The 13,679-nt window shown below is 39.3% G+C and overlaps 1 protein-coding gene across 5 annotated transcripts in view; it reads right to left on the bottom strand.

Annotated features, from left to right (window-relative positions):
* grid1b (glutamate receptor, ionotropic, delta 1b) overlaps positions 1 to 13,679 on the bottom strand; it is a 442,704-nt gene that overhangs the window by 39,515 nt on the left and 389,510 nt on the right. For all 5 annotated transcript variants that reach the window (XM_044102209.1, XM_044102212.1, XM_044102211.1 and 2 more), the window contains exons 9-12: positions 4,090 to 4,191; positions 3,105 to 3,227; positions 1,213 to 1,287; positions 716 to 1,061 (exon numbers count right to left, since the gene is read on the bottom strand). In XM_044102209.1, coding sequence (XP_043958144.1) covers positions 716 to 1,061; positions 1,213 to 1,287; positions 3,105 to 3,227; positions 4,090 to 4,191 — 646 coding nt within the window. The remainder of the gene's footprint in view (positions 1 to 715; positions 1,062 to 1,212; positions 1,288 to 3,104; positions 3,228 to 4,089; positions 4,192 to 13,679) is intronic.

The following is a 13,679-nucleotide window of genomic DNA, read 5'->3' as shown; positions in this document are numbered from 1 at the left end:
ACGGAAGTAAATTAGAGCACAAACGTGCTGGTGAGAGAGGAAGAGTTGATGCCAATCAGATTCATGTCCTTTAGTCATGTGACAAATTACCACCATTCTGGTTAGCATCCATTGGAGTAATATCGACTTCTTACAGCTAAAGCTTCCAGACATCCACAAGTCTTGTTAAGTGGGTCTGATTCTAAGAAGGCCTGATTAAAAATAGGACATCTTTAGGATTATGATTGCAGCTGTAAGGAAAGTCATCACAAAGAACTGAAACAGAGAGAATGGATGTAAAACAATGAATAGAAACACCGGAAGAGATTCATAACAGAGTCACTGATATTTATTCCAGATTTCTGAAGCAAATCTGAGACGCACTGATGCTTTTAATACCTTTATAAAGAATATCAGTGGTAAAGTTAGCTACATTTCCCTGTGCAAAAACTGTGTTCATGTGTCTCTTCGTAAAAATATGTTGTAAATGGCTTATGGATATCTGCCATTGCTGTTCCACTATTTCTTTCTTTTTTTATTGTTTATTCGAATGTGGACAAGTGTCAAGTATAAACAAGTACCGAAAACTAGTCTTCGCTAGCTCACAACACGTAGCCATATGGGCCTTTAAGAACATAAAACAACTTGAAGACACCAAAACATCGTAGCAAGTTAGTTTGAAACTTGAAAACAAGTACTTCTGTCCTTTGACTAACAGTGGGAACTTCATGCTCACCTTGCTGAACAAATGCTCCATAAACAATCCAGATGGCGCTGTGCAGCGTGCCCGAGCCCACTCCGTTGGACAGATGGCCCGGCGGTGCATTCTGGGAGGAGGAGAAGGAGCGCAGAGCTTGCAACCTGTTGAGCAGGAAGATGAGCACTCCCACCACTGGGATGGCGGCTGCAATGCAGGCCCACACGGCCAGGTCGAACGGCGCAAACAGGGAGAAGATGTTGATCTTCTCTTCGGATTTCCGCAGAAGGATGCCCACGCTGTAGTCAAGGTAGCGCTTGCTGAAGTCGACCACGTTCTCCCTCTCTGGTGTGATGGTAATGGCTGACACGGCGAGGTCGGCTCTCTGCAGGAAGAGAGAAGGCAATGGGACAAAGATGGACGTCAAACAGCTACGTCTGCTTTCAAAGTAAGGCGACTCAACAATGGGAACATTGTTAGGTGAATTTAATCTGCGCACTTCCATATTGTGTGTGTTTATTTCAGTTAAGTTTTACCTTGCTGATGAGATCTCCAATCATCCCATTCCATGAGCCATTGGGAAGCTGAGAGCCGTATTTGCTGTCAGCGACCTGAGTAAAATAATGAAAAACTTATTTAGTTTTTTTTTTTTTTTTTCTTTCAGTAAAACCTTTAGCACAATGTGACCAGGTGACTTTTGACTCCATCCAATCACTGAAGAGATGCTTAGAACAGATAAATGTGTGGATGTGCCAAAACTTTCTCCAGCTGAACAGAAACAAAACTGAAGTTATTATTTTTGGACATAAAGAGGAACGATCTAGAGTCATAGATCTAGAGTCATAGATCTATAGTCATCGATCTAGAGTTATAGATCTATAGTCATCGATCTATAGTTATAGATCTAGAGTCAGTGTACAGCTTCAGTTATTACAACTAAAAAACAGCGATCAGGCCCTGGGAGTGATGGACTCTGACCTGAACCTTCAGAGCCACATGAAGACAGTTGGAGGTGAAAAAGACAGTTAGGTGAGAGGATTCTCGAAAAGGTTTTGGAAAGTTTGGCTTTCCAGGACAGCAAAACAAAATTAAGCCAGGATGCAGAGAGATTTATTTCAGCCTTTTTCTCATTCTGCTGCTGCTGGCGTTCTCACTAAAACCAGGAAGATAGAGCACATAACACCAGTTTTAAAGTCCCTCCACTGGCTCCCTGTGGCTCAAAGAATAGACTTTAAAATACTGTTAGTTCATAAATCACTGAATGGTTTAGCACCACAATACATTAAAGATCTGCTGCTGTTGTATCAACCTTCCAGAACCTCTGAGGTTCTGGTTATGGTTCTGCTCTGCATCCCCAGAACCAGAACCAAATGAGGAGAAGCAGCATTAAGCATCTATGCACCACAAATCTGGAACAAACTTTCAGAAAACTGCAAAACAACTGAAACACTGACTTCCTTTAAATCTCAACTAAAAACCCACCTGTTTAGGATTGTATTTGAAATGTAATCAATTACAAATTTACTGATTGAACTTGACTTAATCTTTTGATTGTTGATTCTATGTTGCATAACTTTGTGTTTGATTTGATGTAAAGCACTTTGAAATATCTTACTGCTGAAATGTGCTATATAAATAAAAGTTTGATTGATAGCCAAATAATTTAGAAAAAGCTGAGCAGAAAGGAGGAAAGAGACTAACCAACCAACTAAAGACAGACTTTTCCAGACTGCTCTGGAACCCCGTGATACATATAAACATGTACTTATATTTATAAAATGGTTTACCATATTTGTGTACAAACACTTTTGAAAATCAGTGCTTTTGAACCCGGCTTTATGTTCACCTTTTGTCACTTTGCGTATTACATACACAAAAACAAACTAATGCAGGGAGCTGTTGTTTACCACTTTGTCCAGCTGTCTTTTTCCTGACCTGGTCGGCATGAAAGCGCCGAGCTTGAAAACTCGGAGGAAATTGTAACACCAATTTAGTCTTAATGCAAAATGCGGTCTTCAAGGAAGAAAACACACAGTTTGCTTTCATATTTCCCTGGAGGTCCTTTCACTCTGATTTCTCTTAAATTATGTTTGCATAAAGGAAAGAAAATATCCCCCTCCTTACTTTTAACTAAAACCTGAGAAGATTTTTGAATTTTTCTATCCCATCTCAACTTGCTTGAACTTGTCGTTCTCTTTTTATTTCCTGAAATTACTTTGCAATACAAAATATTAATGGCTGGCTTTGGGGAAAAAGCCATTTTTTTCCTCCCTTCCCTCCCTTTACCAATTCAGTTAAATAATCTCACTAATGCAAGATCTACATTTGCACATTTTAAATGTGTGAAAAAGCTAGAAGTAGCTGTAAGTCTGCCTTATAAAACATTAAACCTAAGCAGAAAACAGCTGGGTGTGAAGCTTAGTCTGACCTGATAGATCTCATATTTAAAGCCCAGGATCTTAGCGAGGGCGTCCAGGACATCGATGGAGAATCCTTTATATCTCTTGGGCTGCCCGAGGATGTTCTCTGCCACCATGACGAAAGGATCCTCCTGCAGGAAGCCAGTTGGAGAATGGAGAGGGTGTTAGTGAGGATAAAAGTCGCAGCGTGAGGGAGGCTTCGGCTTCACAGTAAGAGCGGGAGTTAAAGGAACTTCTGTCAGACTGAAGGGAAAATGTGACGGCTACTATAAGGTCGGGGTGTCGAAGGCAGTGTGTGCCAACGTGGCAGTTGTGTTAGTGTTTCTGCTCGGCAGCACCAACACCTGGAGGTACTGCAGCTGCTAACTGAGTGACATGCAGTCATGCTTTCAAAGACCCTGAAGACAAATTTGTTCAAGAAGGTAAGGAGTCTAATTTACAAGAGCATGGCTCCTTAATTTAACTGAATAAATGACAAAAGTTATATATAAATAAAGAGAGAGAGAGAGCAAAGTAAATATTGTTCATAATAATCTACAGCCTCTTGTAAAACAAACACTGTTTTACTTATGAGCTAATATGAGCACAATCGCCTCATATCAACCAATCAGCACGGTGGTGAAACCCTGGTGGTTTAAGACTTGTTCTCCTAATACAGAACCTAATAATATTTCATTTAATTTATTTAATTAAATAATGTAATATCCCACTGAAAAAAAAAGAACAAGATCTTATTATGACGATGACCAAGTCAATACCTCAACGTGTCATGATAACTGCAAGCGCATAAAAGAGATAAACAATAAAATAAAGCCACAGGTCAATAGTTTGGTATGCCAGTATGTTACAGTGAGACAGAAAACCACCGGTGAGGGGTATTGCTGCTAATTGAATCACGGTGGACAAATGTTCTAATATTTGTTTTCTTATTTTCCAAACAAAACAAAGCTAGTATAAGATCAAGTCAACACCAGGCACACACACATCACTTACCAACAGAGTAACCACTTTAACCGTCAGCCCTTGCATCCCGTTCTCTATGCGACTCTCCTTCAGGCTGCCGTTCAGCCCATGAACAGAGTCCCATGTCGCCAGCTGCAGAGAGGACGGAGAGAAAGCAGCTCGTAAACAAAAAGCGTGCAGTTCTCAGGCATCAGTGACACCCTGCTAGGTCTAATCATGTCATTTGTTTAAGTGTCAGAGGTCCTCGGAGTTAAGAGACCGCACCGTGCAACCATCAATTACAGAACACGGCGCACAGGCTGCAATTTGACCATTTATTCACTTATCTCATTGGCTTTCATGTGGCACAGAGCTCCGCTGAGAGTCGGAGACAAAACGCGGAAAATAAGGCCAAAAAACATCAAGAGACATCCGCGCCATGTGCCAACAACCCACTCTGCTGTTCTCCCATCAAACACAGTCATGCACAAAGCAAACCTGACCTAGTTAGGTCTTATATATATCCACTGCCCTGTTCAACCACCTAATCAGGGAAAAGAGCACAGTATTAGGCTTTATTGAGTCCAGTCTGTATGTGGAAAAAAAGTAACAATGTGTCTTCCTGCAAGTATAAATGAAAAAAGAAATCCTTTTCATCTTTGGCAAACTGTGCTGAGTTTTCTCTGAAACTCTCTACTACAAACTAAACCTACAGGGTAAACAACAACAAAAAAACCTGTGCAGTGAAAAAAATCCATATGGGTTAATTAAATAGCAGTCCATCATTATAAATGCAGAAAAAATATTTAAAATTACCACCAATACCCTGACTGTCAAGAGTTCCAATCAGCCATAATGGTGCTGCTAATGCTAATCACAAGTTTTCAGTTTCTTACCCTGACATATGGCAGGTTGAGAGCAAAGTCTTTGCAAAACCAACTTCATGCAAGAGCTGGAGGCTAGCTTATCAAGACCAACAACTAAATAAAAACCTAAAAAACACCAGAGTTGACCTCACTTCATATCTGCCTATAAAACTATAAAAACAGCATACTTCATATCACACAGTCAATAAATCTTGGTGCTAATAGCGTTGCTGTGTTTTTATAGAACTAGCTTAAAAGTAGCATCACAAGTTTAGCTGGAATGTTGTTTGTGGCTACTGGTATAAAGCCAGCTGCTGAATATTAGTCAGTAGAAAATGGGAAACAAAGCTAGTTTATCTAAAAAAAAAAAAAAAAAAAGAATCTACAAACAAATACACCAGCCTGCTGCTGTACATCATAGACACTACCTGAGCTATGCTAACGCTCCTGATGCTAACGCTCCTGATGCTAACGCTCCTGATGCTAACGCTCCTGATGCTAACGCTCCTGATTCAGCACTTTGATGCTGAGCAGCCTGTTTTAACCTGATCCTCTCCATTAAGAGTGGACGAGTTCACACTACACAACAGAACTGTGGATGCCTTTGTTTGCGTCACTACTTATGTGTCATTCGGAGGATGAAATGACCATCTCAGTAACCATGGAAACATTCAAAAATAGCTACTTTATTTCTCTTTTACCCTGTGTGAGGAATCAGAGGGTTTGTTTCTAAATTAAACGTTCCACAGGGAGCTCTCACACAGGTTTATTGATTTGCCGGGACTCACACTGATGCATGTCTCTTCACTGTTTATACCCACTGCAGCCATTTAGGGTTTTGTTGAGAGCTCTGTTGTCTTTTATTTGTTGTTGTTCCCAGAAATAAAACACCTGGTTAAATACAAGGCCTTAATATATATATAAATGGTGCAGTTTTAATAAATCAGTTCAGGCAAAGAAACTCCAAATACCATCAACATCCTTTAGGAGAAAACAAACATGGTTTATGAAATGATTCTAATTCACACAAACTACAGCCTTTCATAACATGTTTCAACCTATTTAATATTCAAAACTGAACACAAAAAAGCTAAATTAAACACAGTGCAGTAACCTAAGGTAGCACAGGAACCTATTAGGCTTAGAGACAAACTACAACTTCAATGCATGGGTTAAGTTTCGGGATGGTGGTTAGATATTTGATTCCCTTACGAAATGAAACCATTGCATTTAGTCAGGGTTTTTCTTTTTGTCTGATATACATTTTTTTGTGATCTGAAACATCAACCATAATAAAGAAGGAAAAAAAAAACAGAGGAAAGAGGTCACATGTGTTTACAGCACTGTATTTAACAACAGGCAAATGCTTTGAACTTACAGGATATACCCTTTTCTCCCATGCTTGTTTTCCACGAAGAGGCGTGGCCTCGTGAAGGTGGATGAAATCAGAGCAGACCTTTCAAGGATGCTGAGATAACAGAGACACAGCAAGAGTGATGGACACAATCAGAGGGAGAACTGGAGGGAAGAAACGAGGAGCGCCTCCTTATTTTACTAAGAGCTATTCTCAGCACTGCTGTCCTCCGCATGATCTCCATCCATCCCTCTTCTTCTTGCGTGCAAGAAAGTGGTGGGTGTTCCTCATTAACACAAATAATTTATCTTCTCCGTTTAAAGTCGCGATTCCATCCAAGTCTTCCCCTCCATCCAATCTAAACTGTAAAACCATTACGGCCGCTGCCGAAGTCAGACGTGGATAAAATACCATCAACCAAAAGTGAAGTTATTATGAGAGACGTCTGTTGTCAGGACGATGGAGATGCAGGCTTTTTAAATTTGTGATCCGCCCGCAGGAGCAGATTAGAAGTGAATTACAATTTAAGGTTCTTTACAGTCTGACTCCTGTTTGAAGCTTTTTGCAATGTCACCTCCATAAAACACTCAAATAATTAAAAAAATGCTCCTAAATGGTGCGATGTAAAATTTTGTGTCTCCTTCTATCTTTATTATTTAGTATTATGCATGTGAAAAAATAGATTTCTTTTTTACACTGGATAATAATTAAAAGTAAGCAGAAAGGCAGGCATCCCAGAAATTAATTAGTGTTTCCAACTGTGTCCTGAAAGTCCTGGAAGGTTTAAAACATCTGGGGGAACAGAGCAAAAACATGACACCGCACCTACAGAAGACAAACACCGACCAGATTTTACAGTTTGCTTCAAAAGTTTGACATTTGTACTGCTCCTAGTCTCTATGGTGGGTTTCATCACCAGCCAAAATTTATTCTGTAAATGAAGCACAGCGGGAGGTACAGACACAAGTTTCTGTCCTTGTTTCTTTATGGTAGCAAAGCAAACTCAGAAACTGTTTTTTTGCCTTTACTAGGTAATTTTACATCATTTAATCTCAGTAGTTGATTCCTACACCTCTTATAAACTTGCTACCACAACCAACCTACATACTCTGTTGGTAATAGAAGTGCCAATATCTTGCAAAGCACACGGATTTTGGAGCGTTTGATTCATTTGTGTTAAGGTTTTTGTGTACAACTGCTTCCTTTCATGCTTTGAAACATAAAGTGAGCCGTCTGAAACTGATTTTCTGCTTTTCTCTCGGTTGCAATTTTTTGTTATTACACAATCTATTTTCAATGTGGACAGACAGAATCTCTAATCCAAGTTCTTCACCAGACTAAGACCAGGAAAATGTCTTTATTATGTCCTGCTATCCTGCTGTCATTCCCACAAAACTTGTCAGGATACTAGAACTTCTGCTCCCTGAAGACAAGACCACAAAACTCCTTTTGTACCCAATTAAACTACCTAGTCAGTAACTTAAGAATCCCAAATCAGTGTCATCTTGGTGACGAAGAGGCTCAAACAACAGCAATGTGACAGTCAGGACCTCGTTGTAGAATGAAACTGCGATTTATGACCCTTATAATAAAGGTGTCTTGTTCTGCGCGGACTCATCAACTGCAAATTTTATGTTGTTCTGGTTTAGGGTTAGGAGGAAAATAAGACATTCCTGTCTGCAACCATCAACAGATCGGGGCTGTGAGTACGCTCCCTGCACTTTATCCCTCAGGACGTCTGGATGTGAACACACTTGATTACACGTCTACTCTCTCTTTCTCTCTGTCTCCTCCTCTCTCTCTCTCGCTGGTCTTCATTGTCCAACACGCCTTGCTTTATTTACAGAGCCAGTCAGGAGGTCAGTTGAGGTTAAGAGCTTAAATGGACTCTTTAAAGCTAAAAGAGGGCATCGCCGAACGGAGCACTCAGACCCAAACCTGTCTACCTTTTGGGCTCCTATATGTCTGAACAAACATGATTGATGTAGCACTTTGCTGCCGAACAGGTCCTGGTATTCTTTTGACAGCTCAACCCAGTATGTGTAAATATGTTCTTAATATATTTTCCAAAACCGCTGAACTAAGCGAAAGTGAATCAAAGAAAATGAACATGGGAGTTAAAATTGAAATCTGGCCTCCTACAGCGACATAATTTGTCACAAGTTCAAGAAAACAGAATGTTGGAAACAAACAAAAGTAATAAAGGTAAACGACAAACATGAACACAGATTCATTTCAAACCTTTTCAATTAAAGCTATGAATTATTTTTAGTGGATGTTGCACAGTTGAAACATTTAGGGATTGAATAGGATTAAAAATTTTACATTAAACTTAATTTGCTGGCTAGCTAGCTAGACAGACAGCAAGTCTGATAAAAAAAAATAAATAAATAACTCCAAGATTTTTTAGAGCACTTCCCTCAGCCAACATGTTTATAGTGATGCTGATTTCCTGTCCTGCAGGACTTCACACCTGCCTACACATCCAAAAGAACCAATACCTCCTTTAATGACCATTGCATCACTATGCTGGACTGGCCAGCAGACTCCCAGAGAGAATCAATAGGGTATAGTCAGGAGGGAGGGGATAACAGACACCAGAGCCAACAATGCAGATGAGCTGAAGGCTGGCATTAAAGCAACCTGGGCGTTTTAACACCTCAGCTGAACCACGGGCTGATCTCCTCCTGGCTGCTGCAACGATGCTATAATCCATGTAAAAACCAACCAACTGGGGAATACATGGAGATACATCACAATAGGCACAAATTTAAACAATAATGTCTGAATTTCACTAGCTGTGAATTAACTCTGAATCTTTACGATTTCAAGTTTTGATTTGAATAGGACATTTTATTGATGTTTTCCAACTTGCTGAGATAAACCGATATGCTTCAGTGTCGACGCACGGAGCTTCGACGGCGTCCTTTTTAAAATATTCACCATAAAGACTTGAAAACATCAAAAGATTTCCGGCCTTTAAAACGAATAACTTAGTTTGCGGAAAATAGACGAGAGAGTTTTCATCCGTTTTTCAGTAAGAAGCTTAAAATTTAACGACGATCAGCTGAAGCCTCCTCATAAAGCAGCAAATTTGAAAGTCCGTCCCGCTTCCTCCCCCGCTCCTTCTCGTCATGTCGCACCGTTCTCCCCTGACGCTCATGCATTATTCCCGATTCCCCTCTTCTCACTGAAATGTCAGGCCTTCCCTCTCTCCTCCTGTCATCCAAACGGACGGCCTGGTTGGATTTTGGTAACTCGCTCTCCCATGGACAGCAGAGGGAAAAGCCAGCAATTGGCACCGTTTCTCACTTCACCCCTCTTGAACCCCCACACCTCGAGTCCTCCCCCGCCTTTTCTTTTTACTTCCACACTTTCACCTCCTCCTCATCCTTCCCTTTGATTGGTGATCTAAAATGACTTTTTAGAGGGTGTGAGTTACAGCTCCGAGCCCTCGTGACTCGGCTGTCGCTGCAGTAAGTTTGTCCCAGAGATCACCTGTCAGTCCGACGGCGTGGGCTGTAATGCGTCTTCTGACAGAGCGAGGCTTGCCGTGTGCAGAAGCCTTTGTGCTTTATGCTGCGCTAAACACTTGGCAATAACTTACAGAGTGACTTGAGCTGATTGAGTTAAAGCGTCTCCGCTTTTGCACCGACTTTTAATTATCTTGCAGTGCAGAACGATGCTCTTAGCGAGAATGTTTTTTAATGGAATCATGATACCACCAGTGCAGAGCTTACACTAGAAGCAGCACGGACAGCAGGTGAGTTTGAGTCTATGTGAATGTACAGTAAATACTTTTGATAAAAAAGAGCAACGAAGAAGACAGTTATTGAAGAAAGACATTAAGTAAACTCTTGATCACCTAAATTAACTCTATATAATTTAGATATATAATTTATAATATATATATATATCGAGAGATCGAGAGAGAGAGAGAAGAGTAGTGGACAAAATATAAGAAATAATAAAACATAATTGCCTATGTGTCAAAGTAAAACAGCTTCTATGTGTTGGTTTAATACCAAACATGACACTAGCTGCATTTCTATTGACCATATATACATTTGTTTAATGGAAAACCAGCAATTTGGAAATAAAAAAAAATAAAAATCATTAAAAAAAAAGTTTTGTGGCAGGATGAGGTGGTTTTTCGGCTGTTTTGAAAATAATCTACTTTGCAAAACTGCAATGTGAAAATTTTTTCTGCATCACACAAGTCATGTGATCAACAACCAGACGTTGCTATTGGCAGAAAAGACAAAGAAGATGACAGGAAATGGCAGGTGGAAGACGGCGCAGCATGTTTCTTTAAAAACTTGTTGCCTGAACAAATGATTTTAATTGTGTTTCTTATATATGCATATAATGGAAACATTACAATTGGGAAATTATGTTTGTTTCTTTAGTTGTCGTATAGTTTTAAGCACACTTGCAATGCAAACGCAGCTACTGTTAAGCGATAGTATTTGCCATGTTGTAACACAGAACTTTCCTCTCTGCTGTCTTTGTTTCATCGAACACAACAACGTCTGATGAAAGGGAGCTATTTGATGTTTCTAACACTCACCGAGCTTCACACTGTGAGAGACACTGACTTCACTGTTGTGTGTGTTTTCATAAGTTATTTTTCCACTTCCTTTTATCTTCACCTTAACATGGACTGGTGAGGGTCAGGGAGTTAGAGCAGCATTAGAATAGCAGGAACACTTGTTTTAATTGGACTTTTACAGGGAGAAATGTCAGAAAATGCTGAACAACCAGGTTCATACCAGCATACTTTAAATTATGATCAACGGCGTGTACTCAAAGGAAGTTGGATGTTTTTCTCCTTTGAGAAATAGGGGGGAAAAAAGAGAAAGAAATAGGAAAATGAGTTCAAATTAACTGAGCGGCCATTTTATTTTATTTTTCCCAAGCATCTGATCAATTTAACCTTAAAGTGGTGCGAGTTATTTTGAGCTAAGCAGAAATGGAAAAACAACCTTCTTAGTGTTCAGAACCAATTCTGACAAATACAGCTGAGGTTTTTGCTTTATTCGCTTTATATTCTCGTTCCCCTGAAATCCTGCGTCTTAACAGACACACAGGGAACTCACTTTATCCCTAATCATGCTTAGGAAGAGTTCCTCTAAATCGGCAGCTTGTTAGCAAAACAGTTCAGAACTTTTGATTCCGCTCAAATGTTCTTGCACAATCATTGCTCTTGATTTCAACTCAACTAAAAGCCATCATCCCGGTTAGTAGGATAGAGTGTCCTGGAAATCCACACGGTTCTTTACAAAACAAGGGTGAAAACATTTGATAATAAATTGCATTTAATTTATATGCTACACATCGTCCACCTCTGTGCTTCAGTGGTCTCTAGGGTACCTCCTCTGGTCTTATCTGGGAGAAGTCCAAAGGGGTTCCAAAGACAGACTTTCAGGTACAATCTTTGCAGGAATAACTGTGGCTGCCTGGAGCCTTCCCCACAGTGAACCATGAAAGATTTCCAGAAGGAATCCTTACTTAAAATGCACAAACTAACATGAAATACTAAGCAGTGGAACAGAAACTCTACTATGTGATCCTTTTAAGTCGATGGAGTCCAATCTCTGTGCAGAAGAAATTCAGTTGCTTGTTTTGCTTTCTTCCCTACAGTTTATCATAAAATAATTTGCAATAAATTACAATGTGCATTCCGATAAGGTTCATTTGCTAGATTAAAAGCGCCCTTTGACAACTGAGAACCTTTAGGCAGGTATTAAGTCATACTTTTCATTGAGACTACTTTTCTGTATTAATTTTTCTGATGCAATATCCGAATTTTAAATATGCTTCCATTAACTAGAAGCAGAAAACTATCCAATTTAAAAGAAACAAAGGCTTTCGACATCCATTTGTGTGTAACTAATCTAAATAATTTGGATTTAGTGATACGGTACCTGACATAAATGGACTTTATAACAATATTTTAATATATTGAGTGGATCTAGGAGAGGGCTGGAATGCACATTTCATGTTTTGCTTCAGTTCTCTTCACCAGGCTGTGGCTCTGTAAGGCCATCCTGAAAAATTTCAAAATCTTGACACCAATGTTCACGGTTACCAAACCACAATTGTTTGGATAATTAACTATTTAATTTCCTAAAATTCTACAGCGCTGAGAACTAAACTCGATTGAGCTACCTGGGTGTAAATTAGCACATTCTTGAAAGTAGAAAAATTCTTTGAAGCATATTAACCAATTGTGTTGTTTAACCAAATGTTAAACCTACAGTTTGGTTTTCATTAAATGGTATGCTCCCTGGAATCATTTCTAGTTTACATTTATAAGAAGAAACCATCCAATTTCACTCAAAATGAAATAGTCAAAGTCTGATTTCTGCTTCCAGAACTTTCTAAATTGATGCTTTTTCTCATTCTGGTTTGGCACCAGAATCAAATCAAATCAAATCAAATCAAATCAAATCAAATCAAATCAAATTTTATTTGTATAGCACATTTCAGCAGCAAGGCATTTCAAAGTGCTTTACATCAAATCAAACACAAAAACACAATGCAACATAGAATCAACAATCAAAACATTAAGTCAAGTTCCATCAATAAATTTGTAATTGATTACGTTTCACATACAATCCTAAACAGGTGGGTTAGTCTAGATTTAAAAGAAGTCAGTGTTTTGGCTGTTTTACAGTTTTCTGAAAGTTTGTTCCAAATTTGTGGTGCATAGATACTAAATGCTGCTTCTCCTCGTTTGGTTCTGGTTCTGGGGATGCAGAGCAGAATCAGAACCAGAACCTGAGAGGTTCTGGAAGGTTGATACAACAACAACAGATCTTTAATGTATTGTGTTGCCAAACCATTCAGTGATTTATAAACTAACAGTATTTTAAAGTCTATTCTTTGAGCCAGTGGAGGGACTTTAAAACTGGTGTTATGTGCTCTATCTTCCTGGTTTTAGTGAGAACGCCAGCAGCAGCAGAATGACAAAAAGGCTGAAATGAATCTCTCTGCATCCTGGCTTAATTTTGTTTTGCTGTCCTGGAAAGCCAAACTTTCCAAAACTTTATTTGAGAATCCTCTCACCTAACACTGTGTTCCTTTGAGGCTCACCAACAGTGGTTAGCAGGCGAAAGCTGAGCGCCAGCTGATGTTTTTCTATCTGGTTTCTCTTGAAAGCCAAACATTACATCTGGTTTTTCTTTTTTTTTTTTCTTCTTTTTTTTGTCTGTTTTCTCACAGCTTTTTCATTTTCTGTCCTGCTATTATCAGCGAACCTAATTTGGTGTCTCTTTATAGGATGTGCGAGAGCTCAGGAGCCATTCATCACTGCCCACGCCTATGAGGAAAAAAAACAAAAAAAAGGACTCCATCTTTGCTGCTTTGAAAGCAAAAAATGAAAAAGGAACAAAATATCTATCTTGTTTAATGTATTA

Source organism: Gambusia affinis, linkage group LG20 (genome assembly GCF_019740435.1).
Source record: "Gambusia affinis linkage group LG20, SWU_Gaff_1.0, whole genome shotgun sequence".
In the NCBI taxonomy this organism is placed as follows: Eukaryota; Metazoa; Chordata; class Actinopteri; order Cyprinodontiformes; family Poeciliidae; genus Gambusia; species Gambusia affinis.
Note: the sequence above shows the minus strand (reverse complement) of the source record. Positions and strands in the feature narration are given on the sequence as shown.